Source organism: Notolepis coatsorum (genome assembly GCF_963971535.1).
Source record: "Notolepis coatsorum genome assembly, chromosome: 7".
NCBI classification, from domain to species: Eukaryota; Metazoa; Chordata; class Actinopteri; order Aulopiformes; family Paralepididae; genus Notolepis; species Notolepis coatsorum.
This window is the reverse complement of record NC_140171.1, coordinates 177026668-177046835: the sequence shown is the minus strand read 5'-3', so window position 1 is coordinate 177046835 and position 20168 is coordinate 177026668. Positions and strand designations below refer to the sequence as shown.

Below are 20168 nucleotides of genomic sequence, written 5' to 3'. Positions count from 1 at the left end.
TTGCACTCCATTCGAAACGATGTTGTTTCTTTTCCGGGCCGATCTGAGCCGTGCGGGCGGGGTTTAAATACTCCGGCAGGACGAGCGTTTACAACAATACATCTACGAGGCTGCCCCCCCCCCCCCCCTTCATATGCAATGCCGGACAACGTGGGACGGACCTCCGCAAGCAGTATTTGGAATGGCGATCAGATAATTGGATTATCTTTTTTGCATTACATCATGGGTGCATGAGGAAGGATAATAACGATAATTTAGCGTTGATTTCAGGAAGATTCGATAATTAGGCGAAAAATGTCAACGTAATAATAGGTGGATTTCACTAAAGGGCTATTATCGTGTCTTTTCCTGGGATTACTAAGAATCACCCAAACTATACTCGTATTCAACGGTATAAAACGGAAATGTACGGATGAAAGTACAATCTGTTTTTTGCGTGTTGACCAGAAGCAACTCACTGACAATCTACGGTGTTATTAGACCCATGGCTATATTATAAGATATATTTTAAGCACTCGCAAGTTTCGCAGTCTCCCCATTGACTTACAGCGATGGCGTTCTACCCAGAAGGTAGACGGCGACCACTGGCGCTGAATGAGTTAAAGTGCTTGATACATCTTTTTTTAAAGTCGAGGCCTGGAAGTCCTTGAAATTAAAATCAACCATTCGTATTGAACGTTTTGTTCATCCATGATAAACATTTTCAGAATCAAGAAATAGATTTTTTTTTATTTAAAGGGTCTATGTACTGCTATTCCTAGCACTATGGGCAACTTTACACAATTCCTGTTAGTCTATTGAAGACATTTGTACGTTTTTTTTTTTTTAAATGCATTGTTTTATATTTCTAATCAAGTACTCAAAACCATAATTTTTCAGCCTCAAGATTTCAGGCTGTTATGGCCTGGCTCCGCCCATAAGCACAGTCAGTCCACACAGTCTGCACTGGTAGAGAGAGAGACTGCATGGAGAGAGAGAGAGAGAGAGAGAGAGAGAGGGGGTGGGAGAGAGAGAGAGGGAGAAAAAAAGACAGGCCGTTATTGACGAGGCCCCCTCTCTCCCTCCCTCCCTCTCTCTTCCTTTCTCTCCCTCTCGGTGATGAGAGTCCTTGGCAGCTTGTGGTTTTTTTTTTCTTTCTTTCAATCTCCCGTTTGCGGGTGTGTGGCGCGCGGCAGGAAGGTCCCCCCCCCCCCAAGTGCTCTCTATCTCTCTCTCTCTCTCTCCCCATGCAGAGTATGAGGAAATGGTTTCCACTCGCTGTGTACCGTCAGTCTAGGTAGAATGTGTGCGGGCATTAGCTACAACCACAGAGCCAATCACATCACTGTCTGCTACCCAGCGGCAGAATGACGTCACTCAGCCGTTCAAATCAAAATGGCCTGATTTACTGGAGGAGGAAAGGGGCTGAGCTGAATCAGAGCAATCTGCCAATATGGTATTTAGACACTAAAACACATTGATACGAACTCCTATTACTATAATACAATGCTAGAGACTGAAAAATGACATTTATAGTACATGTCACCTTTAAAGTCTAACTAATTGTCGGAAATTGGTTTTAACCCTTGTGGCTTCCTGGTCATGATTTCTACTATTTTTCTACTTTCTTGACTTTGTGTGTGAGCACAGCGGTGTCTGTGTTTATTATTATTTCATGAAATTGGGGCCATATCTTCATTTTACATATATTTTCATTATGTCAAAAGATTATGATTTGAAACGCTCTAAAAAAAAAGTTAGTCATTTAGGTACCTCCAGTATCCCTAGCGTCACTTTTCATCCCATCCACTTCCATGTTAATAAAACCGCCATAAAACCGCAAGTCTAAAAAAAAAAATTTTGTATCTCTAATCTCTAATTTTCACATCATATATCGATAAATAAACAGAATAATTACACCAGGCATGCAAAAAAAACAATACATACCTTTTAGTAATAGATTAGTACTAACCGGTGCTTATTAACGCTTACTAACGGCTATTTCTGACCGCTATTTCTGACCGAAATAGTCAACCTTTCTTTTTTATAATGGCAGATTCTTATTCACAGGAATTTTGTCCATTTTTCACACACTGTAATATGGTGTCTAAAATGTATAGAAATATGATGAATATGGATATGAATATGATTTTTTTCAATAAAAACAGACTTGGTATCAAACAAACACGAATATAAGTAGTTAAAATTCGGAAATATTTGTAATTTGTTACAGATATCTTGAGATTAGGCTATTAATGTTAATCATGGGGAATAAATTTTTTTTAAATAGTAAACAGTTAAAATTATATGGCTTTAACACTTTGAGTGCCACTCACAAGATTTCTCGTTTTTTTAGGTGGTTGCATGCCACTCACGAGATTTCTCGGATTTTTTTTTATTTTGAATTTTTTTTATTTTCGTGAACTAGACATCGGCGGCCATCTTGCTACCACATTTCTGAACGTCTAGACATGCAACTTCGCTCGATTCCGCCAGGTGGCAGTATAGCCCTATGTTGTAACACATGTATAATGTTATCAGTCAATCTACCTGCATTATTATAAGGATGATGGATCTCTGCTGTGATTGGTCGATAGTAAAGATCGTGACAATCTTGACCTGCCCACCTGATATTTAACCTGAACACACCCAGCGTGAGCTCAGTGCGTCTTCGGATTTTGTGAATACAGTTATCATTGAGAGAGAGAGAGAGAGAGAGATAGATAGATAGATAGATAGATAGAGAGATAGAGAGATAGAGAGAGATTAGCGTTTTGATTTGATTTGATTTTGAGCATTTAGCATTGATAGTAGTAGTGATAGTATTTCTAGTAGTAGTAGTGATTGATAATATATTTTCTTCATTTTGTAATACTTATTTTCTTTTGTAGTACCAGGTAATATTAGTTGCAGTACTGTAGCAAGTACAGCACTTTTAGATAAGTGCTTAGTCCGTGTTTTAGTAACACTAGTTAGTAGATTTTCATAGCCGTTTTTATAGTAATAGTTGAGAGTAGGTATTCACAATGAGGAGAACGAGGAAGTCGGTTAGGAGAGGCAAACTCCCGGACCGATACGTCCAGACCACACTGCCGTTCACCCAGGCCCCGGTTCCACCAGCTGCCGCTGGGACGAGCCGTGCACCTCCGCCGGCACCGATCAGTTCTCCAGTCGTGGCCGCTGCCACCGGCTCTCCGGTAACGATCGCGCCGCTCCCGGTCAGAGCCACAAAGAAGCGGGTTGGGGCCCCGGTTACCGCAGCTGTCGCTGGGACAAGCCGTGCACCTCCGCCTCAGGTGAGGCCGGCACCGATCAGTTCTCCGGTCGTGGCCGCTGCCACCGGCTCTCCGGTAACGATCGCGCCGCTCCCGGTCAGAGCCACAAAGAAGCGGGTTGGGGCCCCGGTTACCGCAGCTACAGCGGGTACAAGCCGTGCACCTCCGCCTCAGGTGAGGCCGGCACCGATCAGTTCTCAATGAAGCGGGTTGCGAAGACCCGGCATGTGTCGCCGCCATCCTCCCACACCACGGACGAGTCTGAGATCGACATCGCTGATGATAATGACGAGTGGATGCCAGGTAATTTCAATTCAATAAATGGTCAATTCAAGGCATGTGTAACTCGAATATATATATATATATATATATATATATATATATATATATATATATATATATATATATGCATGTGTTTATTGAATCCATGTGCGTGAATGTATCTTGTATGATCGAATGTTTGTAGATACATTGCAAGCTAATATATGCATGTGCAGCGTATGTATATGATCAGCGAATGTGGGTCTTTGAAAAGTGCTATAAAAATCAATGAATTATTATTATTGTGTCGCTATATTGCGTCTGTAACGCGGGGTATATACACAGTAACGCGAATATATGCATGTGTTTAGTCAATGTCATGAAAACATGCATTAAAGCATTCCGTCTCCAGACGGATTTCCGTCAATTTGATTGGGGAGATCCGTCCATTTGATTCGCAGTCTGACGGAAGTATTTGCATGATTTGTAGATGCATACAGATTGAAACAAAATTGAGCCAATCAGAGGCGCCAAATATGGAAAAGGGCTTTTTTTTCTATCGCGCCAAGCAGTCATCATCACTCAGCGACTCGAGAGACGGGTCGCCTTTTTTGCAGCCTCACGCGTCAACTGCTTGTTGACCTACGTCACAGCCACCACGCTGCTTGCACTCGCTGCTATATACCGATTAGCTAACGTTAGCTTAATAGCGTCTGTTAAATGGAAGGAGTAAGCCGACCACTAAAAAGAGAACCCACCGCGGGGTTCTCAGATGAAAAGGATCAGCGGGACCACCTAACAAAAAGTTTCGAGAGGAGAGGACGTTTGAAGAGACTGGCTAGGCAGCGCTACTGGGGGCTGTAGTGGTGAGTTAACTTGTTCCGTGTGCCGCAACGATGTCAAAAAGAAAAACAGAAACAACACGTTTGTCATTGTCGTGTTACTTCACAGTACAATATGTGAGTCCCCTGCTGTGGTTGTGAGTATACGTTTATTAGCTTAACTCCGTAGCAACATCACACAGGTGTATCTGTAGACAGTCTCCTCCCCACCGTATATATTCTCTCTGTCAGGATCTATATGGGTAACATTACTGTATATTTGCATATCGTATATGTCACAAATGTAACAGTACTATATACCTGTAGTATGTCCCTATGCCATAAATGTCATGATGTCAATGTCATGCATGTCATAAATGTCACTGAATTGAAAATGGGGGACCCTGATGATGTAAACAAGACAAACGTCTTTCTCTGGTCTGCATCCCCTTAACAATTGTGTGTATTGAGCCATACTGTATTGTACCCATTCTGCAATCGGTTAAATATTGATTGATTGTTATAACAGATTGCAGAATGGGTACAATACAGTACAGCTCAATACACACAATTGTCAAGGGGTTGCAGACCAGAGAAAGACTTTCCTCTTTACATCAGGGTCCCCCATTTTCAATTCATCATAACATATATGACATACAGATAGATAATACTGCTACATCTATACATTTATGACGTACCAGATTTACACAGTATTGTTTGTGATACAATAAGAGTCTAAAAAAGAGAGCATATACATTTGACGAAGAAACTGTACATTGGAGGAGGTTGGGTGGAGGGGGGGGGGACTGTACATTGGAGGTGGTTGGGGAGGGAAGGGTTGGGTAGGCGGGGTGGGGGGGTAACTGTACATTGGATTATCGACGAAACCGAAACAAGTAGGCTCCCTTAAAACGCCAACGCTATTAAAAAGAAATACAGTGGAGGTTAAAATAAGAATATGACTTGGCCTGAAAAAAATTTCAGTCAGGAGATTTTTTTTTGCTTTAATCCCTGCATGAAAAGCAAAGTGCACGGCCTAGATATGGCCTGGTTCATGATTGAATGTTTGACCATTGATGCTAACTGTGATTTATTATATATATATCTTTATAGGTCCAGGCAGAATGGACATGGAAGACATGGACGACGATGATGAACCCATGCAAGAACGTGAGGGTGTTTGGCCGTACAACAGGAGACTGGGTAGGCTATGCTTATGCATAATATAGTGCATATAAAATTACAATTTGATTTTAGAATGTTTTGTGACTGCATGCATGATATCGCCACGTGGTCTTTGATCTGGTCTCAATGCAGCATGGTGAATGACATTGATTGAAGTAGCACCAGTAGCCAGTAGCCACGTTGTGTCTTTTGATGTGCTTTGATGTTGCATGCATGGCTCAATTGTTATGTCTGTTGGGCATGTTAGTAACCCCCATCCCCACCCCCCACCCCTGCACACTCTCTCTCTCTCTCTCTCTCTCTCTCTCTCTCTCTCTCTCTCTCTCTCTCTCTCTATCTCTCTATCTCTCTCTCTCTCTATCTCTCTCTTTGTAATTGATTGTTACTGGGAACTAGTTGAGCATATCCTGTGTGTGGTTGGTCTCTCTCTCTCTCTCTCTCTCTCTCTCTCTCTCTCTCTCTCTCTCTCTCTCTCTCTCTCTCTCTAAACGGTGTGTGTCCTCTCCTCTCTCTCTCAAAAATCTGACTTTACTGTTTTTTATTGCAGATTCTGACACAGACTCTGTGGAGGAGATTGCAGAAGGCGCAATAGATGACATGGAGTCTGTTGACTCCGATGTCGAAGTTGCCATGCGTACAGCAAGGAGACCATGCACACCTCCGATAGGTGTGTATATATCTCGCTCTCTCTATCTCTCTCTCTTTCTCTCTCATGCATTGTGACAAAGCTGACGTCCCTTGTTATTTCAGCTTCAGCGAAAGCAGGACCAGCTGCTGAGGCAGAGACAGATTCTGAAGAAGAGGATGTCCACGCTAAGCAGCGGGGTGAGTTTTGATCACTATCTCACACTGACTCATTCACTCACACAAGTTTCTAAATATGTATTATATGAATGTGTCTACAGTGCATTGTAGTATACCAGTTAGTTATTGTAATCTCATAATTTACAGGCAAAGGTCGAGGCCGGGGCAGAGGTCGGGGCAGAGGCAGAGGTCGAGGCCGTAAAAGCACAGCTGCTGGTGGGAGCGATGAGTGGATCAAAGGTACAGACAGTTTTGTGCCACTTAAATTTACCTTTGACGCAGAGCCAGGACCACTACACGATGCGGCCACCATCACATCCACCAAGCCCCTTGCCTTTCTGCGGCTGTTCCTCACCGATGAACTCATGGGTGGCATTGTACAGGAAACAAACTTGTATGCTGAACAAACAATGGCCGTCATTGATCCCAACAGGCAGAGTAACAGGCTACGCAGTTGGACGCCTGTCACCCTTGCAGAATTGTGGAAGTTCCTAGGAATACTATTCCTAACGGGGATCGATCGGAAGCCGCAAATATATATGTACTGGTCAACTCTAAAGTTTTTCCATTGCGCCTATTTCTCAAACAATGGCACGTAATAGATACCAGGTCATTTGGAGGTTTCTACATTTTAGCAACAACGAGACAGCAGACAAGTCTGATAAAATGTACAAAGTACGCCCGGTCCTTGACTACCTTGTCAACCGATTCCGGGAGCTATTTCAGCCAGACAAGAATATTAGCATAGACGAGGGGATGCTGGCCTGGCGTGGCAAACTACAATTCAGAGTGTTCAGCCCCCTGAAGCCCACCAAATATGGGATCAGGTCATATGTGCTCTGTGATTCTCACACTGGTTACTGCTTTTCACTGCGACCATTTTGTGGGGACTATGTACCCCTCAAGGACACGGTTGTTGGGCTCCTAGGACGTCTGTCGAACAAAGGTTACTTTTTATACATGGATAACTTCTATAATTCAGTGGCCTTGTCTGACATACTCCTACAGTTGAGGACCCACATCTGCGGTACCTTGAGGATGCACCGGGGAGAACCGGCGCAGATAAAGCGTGTAACCAATGTTGAGCTGCCGGTGGGCGAGACCATGGCCCTGCACAACAATCGGGTCATGGTTATCGCCTAGAGAGACAAGCGGATTGTCAAAATGATCAGCAGCTTTCACCATGGCACTCTAATGGAAACACTCGTCTGGAAGAAGGGTCATAGGACGAAGGTACCGGCAATGAAGCCAGACTGCGTGCTCACATATAATGTCTGCATGAACGGAGTTGACAAGTTAGATCAACATATCAGTTACTATCCGTTCATTAGGAAGACTGCAAAGTGGACCAAGAAGTTCGTAGTATATTTGATTCAAATAGCCATGAACAATGCCTATGTTCTGTACAGAGCCAGACAGCCAACAGGACCGCACAAGTCACTCATGCAGTTTCAAATACAAGTCATCGCTGACTTGTGTGATGAGGCAGATGCCGCCGATTTAGCTCGCACAGTGGCCAGTGCCGCACGTGCCGCAGGTGAGGCAGATGAGGCAGAGGCAGGTGCCGCAGGTGGGGGGGTGGGGGGTGTGAGGTGGGAGGGAGCTTCCAGGGCCCAAAAGACAGATCCACACTGCAGGTTGGATGGCAAGCTAAAAATGCATGTTATGGAGAAGTACCCACCCACCCCAAAAAAGACGCATCCCACGAGAGAGTGCCGGGTCTGTAAAAAAAAGGCATTAGGCGGGAAACCAGATCATACTGCTCGAAGTGTGGAGTCCCCCTACATCAAGAGTGTTTCACACCCTACCACACAAAGAGAGATTATGCTAGCTGAGCATTATCGCTAGCATAAACTCTCTTTGTGTGCTAAGAGTGGAAACACTCTCCATGAAATATATATATATATGGATGGGTGCGTACTTCCCCGTAGTATGTGTTATGATATATGAGTGTATACATTTAGTCATTTAGCTGACACTTTTATCCAAAGTGACTTACAGGTTCTGTACGACAAGTCATCAGGACGGGCACAACTCTATCAGCTGAGTAACAATGTGTGTCTGAGGCGGCCAGACGATGCAGAGCGTAGGGTTATTGAGGGTGTGTAGTATATTGTATAGTGTCTTGTAAATAGTGTAAGTATTTCACAATATAGGTATTACTGGTTGTACAGAACAAAGGTGTTGGCACACAGTAAATTTTGCTGAGTATATTTTACTCAAACTGAGTACATTTTACTCAAACTGTACTGGTCAACTCTAAAATGTTTCCATTGAGCCTATTTCTCCAAAACAATGGCACGTAATAGATACCAGGTCATTTGGAGGTTTCTACATTTTAGCAACAACGAGACAGCAGACAAGGCTGAAACTGTACAAAGTACGCCCGGTCCTAGATTACCTTGTCAACCGATTCCAGGAGCTATTTCAGCCAGACCAGAATATTAGCATAGACTGAGTCCATTTGGGCTCAAATGGACTCAGTTTGAGTAAAATTTACTCTGCAAAATATACTGTGCACATGGATATATTTGAAACACTATTCTTGGTCCACTTTCAGAGTAGCAATGTTGGTCTATCTTGTCAATGCCGTTCATCAGTGTCCTGGTGTTAGCTGCTGATTATTTTCACAGAGTTTCACAGAGTACATACGGCTCACTTTACTAACTAACACACTATGTACATATGTGAATGCACTTTACATGGTGTACCAAAATGGTGCTTTTATCTGAAGTGAATACATTTTTTACACCAAGTGTTTATAGTGTGCCGAGGATGGGTTGAACACAAGACCTTTATAAATGTACATGTGTGCTGATGCACACACATAATGGTTATCTGCCATTTTGTCAGGTCAACACTAAACATATTTTACATGCACATGTGCAGCGACCATTTTGCCAGGTCGAAAATGAATGGACTTGAATATATACACATTGTATGTTGTTTTTGCTACTGTAATGCACTGTACATGGTGTGCCTTACCTGAAGTGAACACATATTGTCCACTTCAAGTGGTATATATAGTTCGTTATGCTTTTATATTATAGCATGAATGTGAATGCACTTTACATGGCGTACCCAATGGTGAATAAATATTGTACACTTCAAGTGTCAAGTGTGTATATACAGAACATTATTATGCAATGTGTTTTTTACAACATGTGTGTCGAGTATCTGTTGAACACATGGTGCACTTGCTAATGCAATCACTACTTATCTGAAGTAAAGACATTTCTTCCACTCCATCAAGTGTCAAGTGTGTATTATATACTTATAATGCAATGATTTTTATAACTTGTGTGTCTTAGATTATAATATACAGAATACAATGCAATGCAAAAATGAGATAAGATATTCCTTTATTGATCCCCTTGGGGAAAATTCAGGCATCATAGCAGCATTACATGTCAGAATACCTGTGGACGACTACACCATGATATGCAGGTAAATTCATCACAAACAGCTGTGAAGACATATTAGTATGCTGAGATATACAGTAATTGTGTGAAATTGAAGCAATATATATATATACATTATTATAAAAATTCATATGGCATGCAACGTAATCTATATAAAAAATATCCCTATATGCATTGCATTTCATGAATGCTAAAACACCAAGTGGTTTAGTCACTAAACCACTTGGTGTTTTAGCATTCATGAAATGCAATGCATATAGGGATATTTTTATACTTTACTTGATGACAACGCTTCACATTCGATAATGTCACACATTGTACACTATGCACTTGGAATAAATGCAATCATGATCTACCCCCCCCCCCCCCCCCCCATTTATCGAATGTGAAGCGTTGTCATCAAGTAAAGTATAAAAATATCCCTATATGCATTGCATTTCATGAATGCTAAAACACCAAGTGGTTTAGTGACTAAACCACTTGGTGTTTTAGCATTCATGAAATGCAATGCATATAGGGATATTTTTTATATAGATTACATTGCATGCCTATATGAATTTTTATAATAATGTGTAGCTGTATGCTTCAATTCCACACAATTACCGTATACATCTCTCGGCATACTAATATTACATATAGACATTTTCAAGGTAAATCAAAAATATGTATAGAAAACGCAGCAAAGTAAAGTAAAAAAATATCCCTATATGCATTGCATTTCATGAATGCTAAAACACCAAGTGGTTTAGTCACTAAACCACTTGGTGTTTTAGCATTCATGAAATGCAATGCATATAGGGATATTTTTATACTTTACTTGATGACAACGCTTCACATTCGATAAATGGGGGGGGGGGGGGGGGGTAGATCATGATTGCATTTATTCCAAGTGCATAGTGTACAATGTGTGACATTATGCACTTGGAATAAATGCAATCATGATCTCCCCCCCCCCCCCCCCCATTTATCGAATGTGAAGCGTATGCACAGTTTTGCTAAATTGCTGCGTTTTCTATACATATTTTTGATTTACCTTGAAAATGTCTATATGTAATATTAGTATGCCGAGAGATGTATACGGTAATTGTGTGGAATTGAAGCATACAGCTACACATTATTATAAAAATGCATATAGGCATGCAACGTGATCGATACAAATATCTCTATATAATATATGCATTGCATTTCATGAATGATAAACACCACTAAGTGTTGTGTGTACAGTGCATGACATTATTGCACTTGGACAATGTGTTTCAGACGAGGAAATGATTTTGCGCTGCTGCAGCAAAACGCTCATAACTCGACTTTGAGGAAACGCGCCTCGAATCGGGCCAATATTTACCTTTTTTGGCGTGGAATTGTGAACGAACGACGGCATGGATCAACAAACGGCTTTTGGCGTATTGTACATCAACTAGCATATTGTCAAATGAGCCCAACCATTTCCACATAGCTAAAATATATAATATAGAAATCTATCCGCGGAAATCATGTGTTTTCGCTAAATCAGCCTCTTAAGAGTCTGGCACGGTGGGGGATTTGCCGTCTCCCCCTAGTGGCGTTCAAAGTGTTAAACATGATGTATCATTTCATCTCTTAAGCCCAGTGAGTGTCAAAATCCTTAGGAAGCCACAAATATTGGATCAGATTTTTTTCCTATAATAAAAAACAGCATTTAAAAGTTAATTGAATAAAAATGTTTAATGAAAAATAGTGCTGGGAAAAGTACTTGAAAGTCCTTGAATTTAATTTTGCAATGTCTGGGAACCCTGTCTTCTAAAGACACATCATCACATCCTAGTATCCTCTAAAGACACACGACATTCCGAACGGGTGACATTCCACTTTTTAATCCTCGTTTCATAATCTCATCAAACCTAATCAACATCATTTCTTTTATATTTTTTTTTTTATAATTTTTTAAACAAACACATAAACATAAACATAACAACATAAAATTAGATATACAAGCATTAATTAACAGTGCACATCCAATTAAATTACCATTTAAATAAATGTATTATACAAGATATACACCTAATACTTGCTATCTAATACCCTACACACATATGCTCTCGCTTGCCCCCCCCCCGGGCCCCCCCCTTGGATAATCCATCCATTATCATTCGCTCCTAACCAGGCACTACCATTCATATACTAGCTTTTATTCTCTCCACCACTTCTAACCACATTGTAATTTTGGATTCACTGAGACCCAAAATTCTTGCTGTAGATAAATCACTTCGAGATATGTAAGAATCCAGACCTTCCGGCACATTTTTTCCGGTTGAAACCATCGTGATGCTATCAGCTTTTTAGCCGCTGTGATACCAGATAAAACCAATCTCTTTAGCTGTATATGGACTGCAAACTCAAAAACATCATTCAACAGTAATACAGGGGTGTACAGGTATATTCAGATTTAAGAGATTTGATAATTGCTGGGTCACTTCTTTCCAGAATATCTTAACTGGTGGGCAAGTACATGTGCATAAATGTACCCTCATCCCCATTTGTACATAAGGAGCATCTGGAGTCTTGTTTAATCAACATAATTTGTAGGAATCCCGGTAGCCTTCTTTCACAACCAAAACATCTCTGGAAAATCACCAGACTGTAGCACTAGCTGTGTGTTGGCTGTGATTAAATGAATATCAAAGGATGAACAAATAGGCTTATTATCCACGCAGCTATTTCTCTCCTCTGGGCCATAGGAACACACCAACATTACGGGAAAGGTGCTTACTGTCTTCTCCAGAGAGAGACAAGAAGATAGATACCAATTTATTCTCTGTGCGTTCAGTAGAAAGCTATCCGGCTGCAAGCTAGCCTAGCTTAGCACAAATTAATAGAAGCACATACTGACCATTAGCCTAGCATAAAACTCAGTAAGAGGTGTTTTGGCCAACAGCTGGGCTAGTTGGTCCGTATCCGCTTCCATTCATTTGTGCTAAGCTAGGCTAGCTTGCTGCCGGATAGCTTTCTACCGAACGCACAGAGAGGAAATGTATATCTATCTTCTTGTCTGACTCTGGAGAAGACGGTAAGTGCATTTCCTATAATGTTGGCCTGTTCTTTTAATAGGCATGACATGTAGCCTATTAACCATTCAAAGGGCATTTCCTGTTTCATGTCTACTAAAATGGTAAATGGCTGCATTTATATAACAGCTTTTATCCAAAGCGCTTTACGATTTGTTCCTCACATTTGACCCGTTCACTCACACATTCACACACCGATGGCGGAGGCGACCATGCAAGGCGCCAACCTGCTCATGGGGTTAGGGGTTAAGTGTCTTGCTCAAGGACACTTCGACACACTGCCCGGGAGGTGCGGGAATCGAACCGTGAACCTCCGGATCTACCTCCTGAGTCACTGTCGCTCACTCACCTGTAGGGATGGGTACCGAATTCGGTACTTTTGAGGTACTGAACCGAAACACGTCGGTACTACCGAGTATCGAATCAAGTGAGAAACCGAAAAAAAAAAAAATGTATTAATTCTTTTTTTTTAACGTTTTTTTTTTTTTTACTTTTTTCTTTTCATGTCAACGTTCACACGCACAATATATGCTTACCTAGGATTTGACTTGATTCAACAACAAAGCAGTCGGAGCAATGACGTGCCGAAAACTGTCGAAATTGTAGTTATTTGAAGTTTGGATTTTTTTTTTTACGACTAAATAAAATTTCTTGAGACTAAAGTACCGAAAAAAGGTACCGTTGGGTACCGGTATCGATTCACAGGTACCGGTACCGGTATCGGTTCAAATGTGAAAGGTACCCATCCCTACTCACCTGGCTTCTGTGTGTGTTTGTTTGTGTTTGTGTGCGTCCAGGACGTGGACCTGAGGAAGACGGTGGACCAAGAGCGACGACTTCCACCTGACCACCAGGGGGCGTACAGCCACTACTTCCACCTGACCATCAGGGGGCCTACAGCCACTACTTCCACCTGACCACCAGGGGGCCTACAGCCACTACTTCCACCTGACCACCAGGGGGGCCTACAGCCACTACTTCCACCTGACCACCAGGGGGTGTACAGCAACTACTTCCACCTGACCACCAGGGGGCGTACAGCCTCTACTTCCACCTGACCACCAGGGGGCGTGCAGCCTCTACTTCCACCTGACCACCAGGGGGCCTACAGCCTCTACTTCCACCTGACCACCAGGGGGCGTACAGCCTCTACTTCCACCTGACCACCAGGGGGCGTGCAGCCTCTACTTCCACCTGACCACCAGGGGGCGTACAGCCTCTACTTCCACCTGACCACCAGGGGGCGTGCAGCCACTACTTCCACCTGACCACCAGGGGGCGTACAGCCTCTACTTCCACCTGACCACCAGGGGGCGTACAGCCTCTACTTCCACCTGACCACCAGGGGGCATACAGCCTCTACTTCCACCTGACCACCAGGGGGCCTACAGCCTCTACTTCCACCTGACCACCAGGGGGCGTACAGCCTCTACTTCCACCTGACCACCAGGGGGCATACAGCCTCTACTTCCACCTGACCACCAGGGGGCCTACAGCCACTACTTCCACCTGACCACCAGGGGGCGTACAGCCTCTACTTCCACCTGACCACCAGGGGGTGTACAGCAACTACTTCCACCTGACCACCAGGGGGCCTACAGCCTCTACTTCCACCTGACCACCAGGGGGCGTACAGCCTCTACTTCCACCTGACCACCAGGGGGCGTGCAGCCTCTACTTCCACCTGACCACCAGGGGGCCTACAGCCTCTACTTCCACCTGACCACCAGGGGGCGTACAGCCTCTACTTCCACCTGACCACCAGGGGGCCTACAGCCTCTACTTCCACCTGACCACCAGGGGGCGTGCAGCCTCTACTTCCACCTGACCACCAGGGGGCCTACAGCCTCTACTTCCACCTGACCACCAGGGGGCGTACAGCCTCTACTTCCACCTGACCACCAGGGGGCGTACAGCCTCTACTTCCACCTGACCACCAGGGGGCCTACAGCCTCTACTTCCACCTGACCACCAGGGGGCGTACAGCCTCTACTTCCACCTGACCACCAGGGGGCCTACAGCCTCTACTTCCACCTGACCACCAGGGGGCGTACAGCCACGACTTCCATCACCAACGACAACTTGGACAAGGCCTTGGAGACGCTACAGGCTGCCGTGGACAGACTGCTCCGAGCCCCAGTGGGTCCTGGTCAACTGGTTGTACTGAGCGACCCGTGACCCCATGGCCGACCTCTCTTAACACTTTAAGTGCCGAAAACGTGTTTAGGCGTCTTTCCTAGCCATGCTAAAATATGATCGGAATCATATTTCCCCTCTGCAGCCTTCACACACAGTTCTGAGCTCCTCAATTGAGTTTTAGCGTGTAGTATTACCGTGTTCGACACTAACTGCTATGATGAACATTTGACCCACATTAGATGAATGGTATAACGTTGCCCACGGAATTATAAACGATCCCCCGCCCACCCGGTCATCATCAGATGATACGTAGAAACTTCTAGAAGCACGTCCATTTGAAATTTTTCATCTGGCACCGATCGCTACCAAACTGTATTTGATCATCAATATAATGCATTTGGGTATAAATCACGTTCTGGAGAAAGCTGCAGAAAGAGATGAAAACATACTTATACTTTAGATCATATTTTAGTATGCTTATGTGAATGAAAAAGTTTAATGTTCATACACCCTGAACAATACATATAGGACATTGAATGGGCCCTAATAATGGCAATCTAGCAATAGAATTTAAAAAGTTATAGCCCTGCAAAGAAGGGGAACTTCTCCATAGACAAATAGAGCTGGCAACGGATGGTATATCATGAATTTAACCTTAGGCAATCAAAGTGTTAACTAGTGCGCAATGAATGGCTCATGTTCGAAATATATACAATATGGTAAATTAATCGTTTAGATTAATCTATAACAAAATAATCGTTATTTGCAGCCCTAATACTAGTATTGGGATATCGGACCGATATGAGGCCAACACTGAGAATCGGTATCGGGAGAATTCCCTCAAAATACTGAAATCTCAACGACCAAGAGCCGCGTTTAACATCGGATGGATAACCGGGATTAACTCTGGCACTGAGATGGTTAACAGGGATTATCTCTGGCACTGAGATGGTTAACCGGGATTAACTCTGGCACTGAGATGGTTGAATGAATGAATGAATGAATGAATGAATGAATGAAAACTTTATTTAACAGATTGCAGAATGGGTACAATACAGTACGGCTCAATACATACAATTGTTAAGGGGATGCAGACCTGAGAAAGACGTTTGTCTTGTTTCCATCAGGGTCCCCCATTTTCAATTCATATAGACATATATGACATACATGACATACAGATAGTCAGTACTGCTACATCTATACATTTATGACATACCAGATTTGCAAATACAGTACTGTTTGTGATACAGAAGGAGTCAAGAAAAGGGAGTATATACATTTGACGTAGAAACTGTACATTGGAGGTTGGGTGGGGGGGGTTGGGTACATTGGGATATTGACAACCATACTGGGTAATTTACATTGGAGGTGGTTGGGGGGGGGGGGGGGCGGGGGGCACACTGTATAAACAAGTAACACTGTACATTGAGGGGGGGGGGGGAGGAGACACTGTACAAACAAACACAATTGTACATTGAACTATTGACAAAACCATACTAGGTAAATGACTGTACATTGGAGGGGGTTGGAATGATTGGGTTAGGATATTTACAGGGGCCAGTGTTGAATTGCAGTCTCCCGTAGGTGTCCCTTGAGAGAGGTTTTGAAAGTGGGTAGTGATCCACATTCCTTTACAGCTTTGGGTAGGGCGTTCCACATTGATGTGGCATAATTGCGAAACGTGTTTAGTCCCTTATTTGAGCCGAATCTGGGTTTGACATGATTTGTGGAGCTCCCTCTGGTGTTGTGATCGTGGTATTCACTGACCTTTGGGAAGTATTTTGACATGTACATGGGTACCTTGGTCGTGTAGTGTATCTTGTAGACCAGGCCCATTGCAAGTTGTTGTACTCTGTCGTCTACTCTAAGCCATCCTAGGTTGTCGAAGTGGGCAGGGGTGAGGTGGGTTCTAGGAGTAAGGTCAAGCAGTAGTCTGACCAGTTTGTTTTGAGATGTTTGTAATTTTGTTTTTAGCGCCTTTGAGGTGCTTTGGTACCATGAGGTGCAAGCATGTTAACAGGGATTATCTCTGGCACTGAGATGGTTAACAGGGATTATCTCTGGCACTGAGATGGTTAACAGGGATTATCTCTGGCACTGAGATGGTTAACAGGGATTACCTCTGGCACTGAGATGGTTAACCGGGATTATCTCTGGCACTGAGATGGTTAACAGGGATTATCTCTGGCACTGAGATGGTTAACAGGGATTATCTCTGGCACTGAGATGGTTAACAGGGATTATCTCTGGCACTGAGATGGTTAACAGGGATTATCTCTGGCACTGAGATGGTTAACAGGGATTATCTCTGGCACTGAGATGGTTAACAGCAGGGATTATCTCTGGCACTGAGATGGTTAACAGGGATTATCTCTGGCACTGAGATGGTTAACAGGGATTATCTCTGGCACCGAGATGGTTAACAGGGATTATCTCTGGCACTGAGATGGTTAACAGGGATTATCTCTGGCACTGAGATGGTTAACAGCAGGGATTATCTCTGGCACTGAGATGGTTAACAGGGATTATCTCTGGCACTGAGATGGTTAACAGGGATTAACTCTGGCACTGAGATGGTTAACCGGGATTATCTCTGGCACTGAGATGGTTAACAGGGATTATCTCTGGCACTGAGATGGTTAACAGGGATTATCTCTGGCACTGAGATGGTTAACAGGGATTATCTCTGGCACTGAGATGGTTAACAGGGATTATCTCTGGCACTGAGATGGTTAACAGGGATTATCTCTGGCACTGAGATGGTTAACAGGGATTATCTCTGGCACTGAGATGGTTAACAGGGATTATCTCTGGCACTGAGATGGTTAACAGGGATTATCTCTGGCACTGAGATGGTTAACAGGGATTATCTCTGGCACTGAGATGGTTAACAGTGATTATCTCTGGCACCGAGATGCACTTTGCACAACAATGGGTTATAATCTCATCGTTTTTTATTCAATGACCTCAGACTAATGGTCTCACTCCATACCGTTGAAGTGGTTCACCCCCCCCTGACCCCCCTGTGACCCCCGTCAGAACGCTCTCCCGGTCCTGACCCCTCTGTGACCCCCGTCAGAACACTCTCTCGTTCCTGACCCCTCTGACCCCTGTTGGAACGCTCTCTCGGTCCTGACCCCTCTGACCCCCGACGGAACGCTCTCTCGGTCCGACCCCTCTGACCCCCGTCAGAACGCTCTCTCGGTCCGACCCCTCTGACCCCTGTTGGAACGCTCTCTCGGTCCGACCCCTCTGACCCCCGTTGGAACGCTCTCTCGGTCCTGACCCCTCTGACCCCCGTTGGAACGCTCTCTCGGTCCGACCCCTCTGACCCCCGTTGGAACGCTCTCTCGGTCCTGACCCCTCTGACCCCTGTTGGAACGCTCTCTCGGTCCTGACCCCTCTGACCCCCGACGGAACGCTCTCTCGGTCCTGACCCCTCTGACCCCTGTTGGAACGCTCTCTCGGTCCGACCCCTCTGACCCCTGTTGGAACGCTCTCTCGGTCCGACCCCTCTGACCCCTGTTGGAACGCTCTCTCGGTCCGACCCCTCTGACCCCCGTTGGAACGCTCTCTCGGTCCGACCCCTCTGACCCCTGTTGGAACGCTCTCTCGGTCCTGACCCCTCTGACCCCTGTTGGAACTAGGCCTGCCACGATAACACATTTTGCTGGGCGATTAATTGCCCCCGAAAATATCGCGATAAGCGATATTATTGCGACCGGTTAGAGAATTTTTTTGAGAAATTTATTTCCCAAAACTTTTATTTTGAAGCCCACCGCTCCGTCTTTTCCGGTTTAAGACTTTTATTTTGAAGCCCACCGACCGGACCGGAAGTATTGTTGTGATTATCCTAGCCGACAACTTGTCTCGTCCGGTTGTGTTTTTTTGTTTTAACGTTAGCTACTAACGTTAGATGCAGCTACTACAGGCAATCAACGATGAGGAGGAAGCGTCAAAGCAGTATATAATAGAATAGCTGTGGTGCGTAGGCACTGCAGCACGACTCGAAAACGACCCGTTATAATAAATTAATTCATGTTTAACTTGTCCCCGTCTCCAGTCCTTTGACTAGCCCCACCCGTTCATTGTAAACAATGATGCATGTAATTGTATTAACGTTATTCTGTGTTATTCTAACGTTACACTACAAATAACGCTACTTGGTTAAAAGGAGCAACACTATTGAGAAATGTATTAAGCTATATGTGGCGTTGCTACTGCCCCACGGAGCTCCCGTGCTGTGCTCTGTAGTAACGCCAGCGGCCAACCCACACGGAGAGAGACTGCAAGGGGCACTGGTTCCGCCTCATTAAAACAAACGCGCAAATAGCAATTAATCGCGCCCGTCAAAATCATTGCATTCATTTTAATTATCGCGGCAATTAATCGATTTATTGCTTATCGCGGCAGGCCTAGTTGGAACGCTCTCTCGGTCCGACCCCCAACACTCTCTCGGTCCGACCCCTGAACGCTCTCTCGGTCCGACCCCCAACACTCTCTCGGTCCGACCCCCAACGCTCTCTCGGTCCGACCCCCAACACTCTCTCGGTCCGACCCCTGAACGCTCTCCCGGCTCACCTCTCGGTCCCGACACCACGGGTTGAGTACCACCGGTTTAATACATTCCTCGTCTCCTCAGCCCTTCATTTCTGTTAGCTACCCGTCGTGGCTCATCCCGTGTCCTAGGTTTAATTTTGAATGTTCTCTTGTCATTTACTGTACTTACTGTACTAACGCCATGTTGAATGGTTCATTAAACATGGAGGAACACTGTAGGCGTATTTTTATTTTCAAAAGCTCTGCAGATTTCTGTGTGTAATGAGATTGGCAGGAAACGGTGTAGCTTAGCCTACATTAATGTGAAGACTTTGCAGAAGAGATTTGTCATTATTTTGGGGTGAACATAGTATGGCGGTCATATCAATGTGTGTCGAAGGGGCGGAGCTTGCTTTTGGTACATGAGTTATTTTTTAAAAGATGTCAAAGAATGTTATTTTTATATTCCCATCTTGGACAACGTGGAAGTTATTTTTATATTCCCATCTTGGATAACATGGAAGTTATTTTTATATTCCCATCTTGGATAACATGGAAGTTATTTTTATATTCCCATCTTGGACAACATGGAAGTTATTTTTGGCCGTAAAAACATTTGAATAAAATGATGATGAACTTGCTGTGTCCCTGTCTTAACTCGGTTTCACCAGCAGATGGCAGCAGTGGTGCATGTAAAAA

At 44.1% G+C, this 20168-nt stretch overlaps 1 protein-coding gene across 1 annotated transcript in view; it reads left to right on the top strand.

Moving 5' to 3' along the window:
* LOC311231974 (uncharacterized protein) overlaps window positions 1-13718 on the top strand; it is a 68065-nt gene extending 54347 nt beyond the window's left edge. The window contains exon 3 of the mRNA XM_084318619.1: window positions 13589-13718. Coding sequence (XP_084174745.1) covers window positions 13589-13708 — 120 coding nt within the window. The 3' untranslated portion in view covers window positions 13709-13718. The remainder of the gene's footprint in view (window positions 1-13588) is intronic.
* The last annotated feature ends 6450 nt before the right edge of the window (window positions 13719-20168 follow it).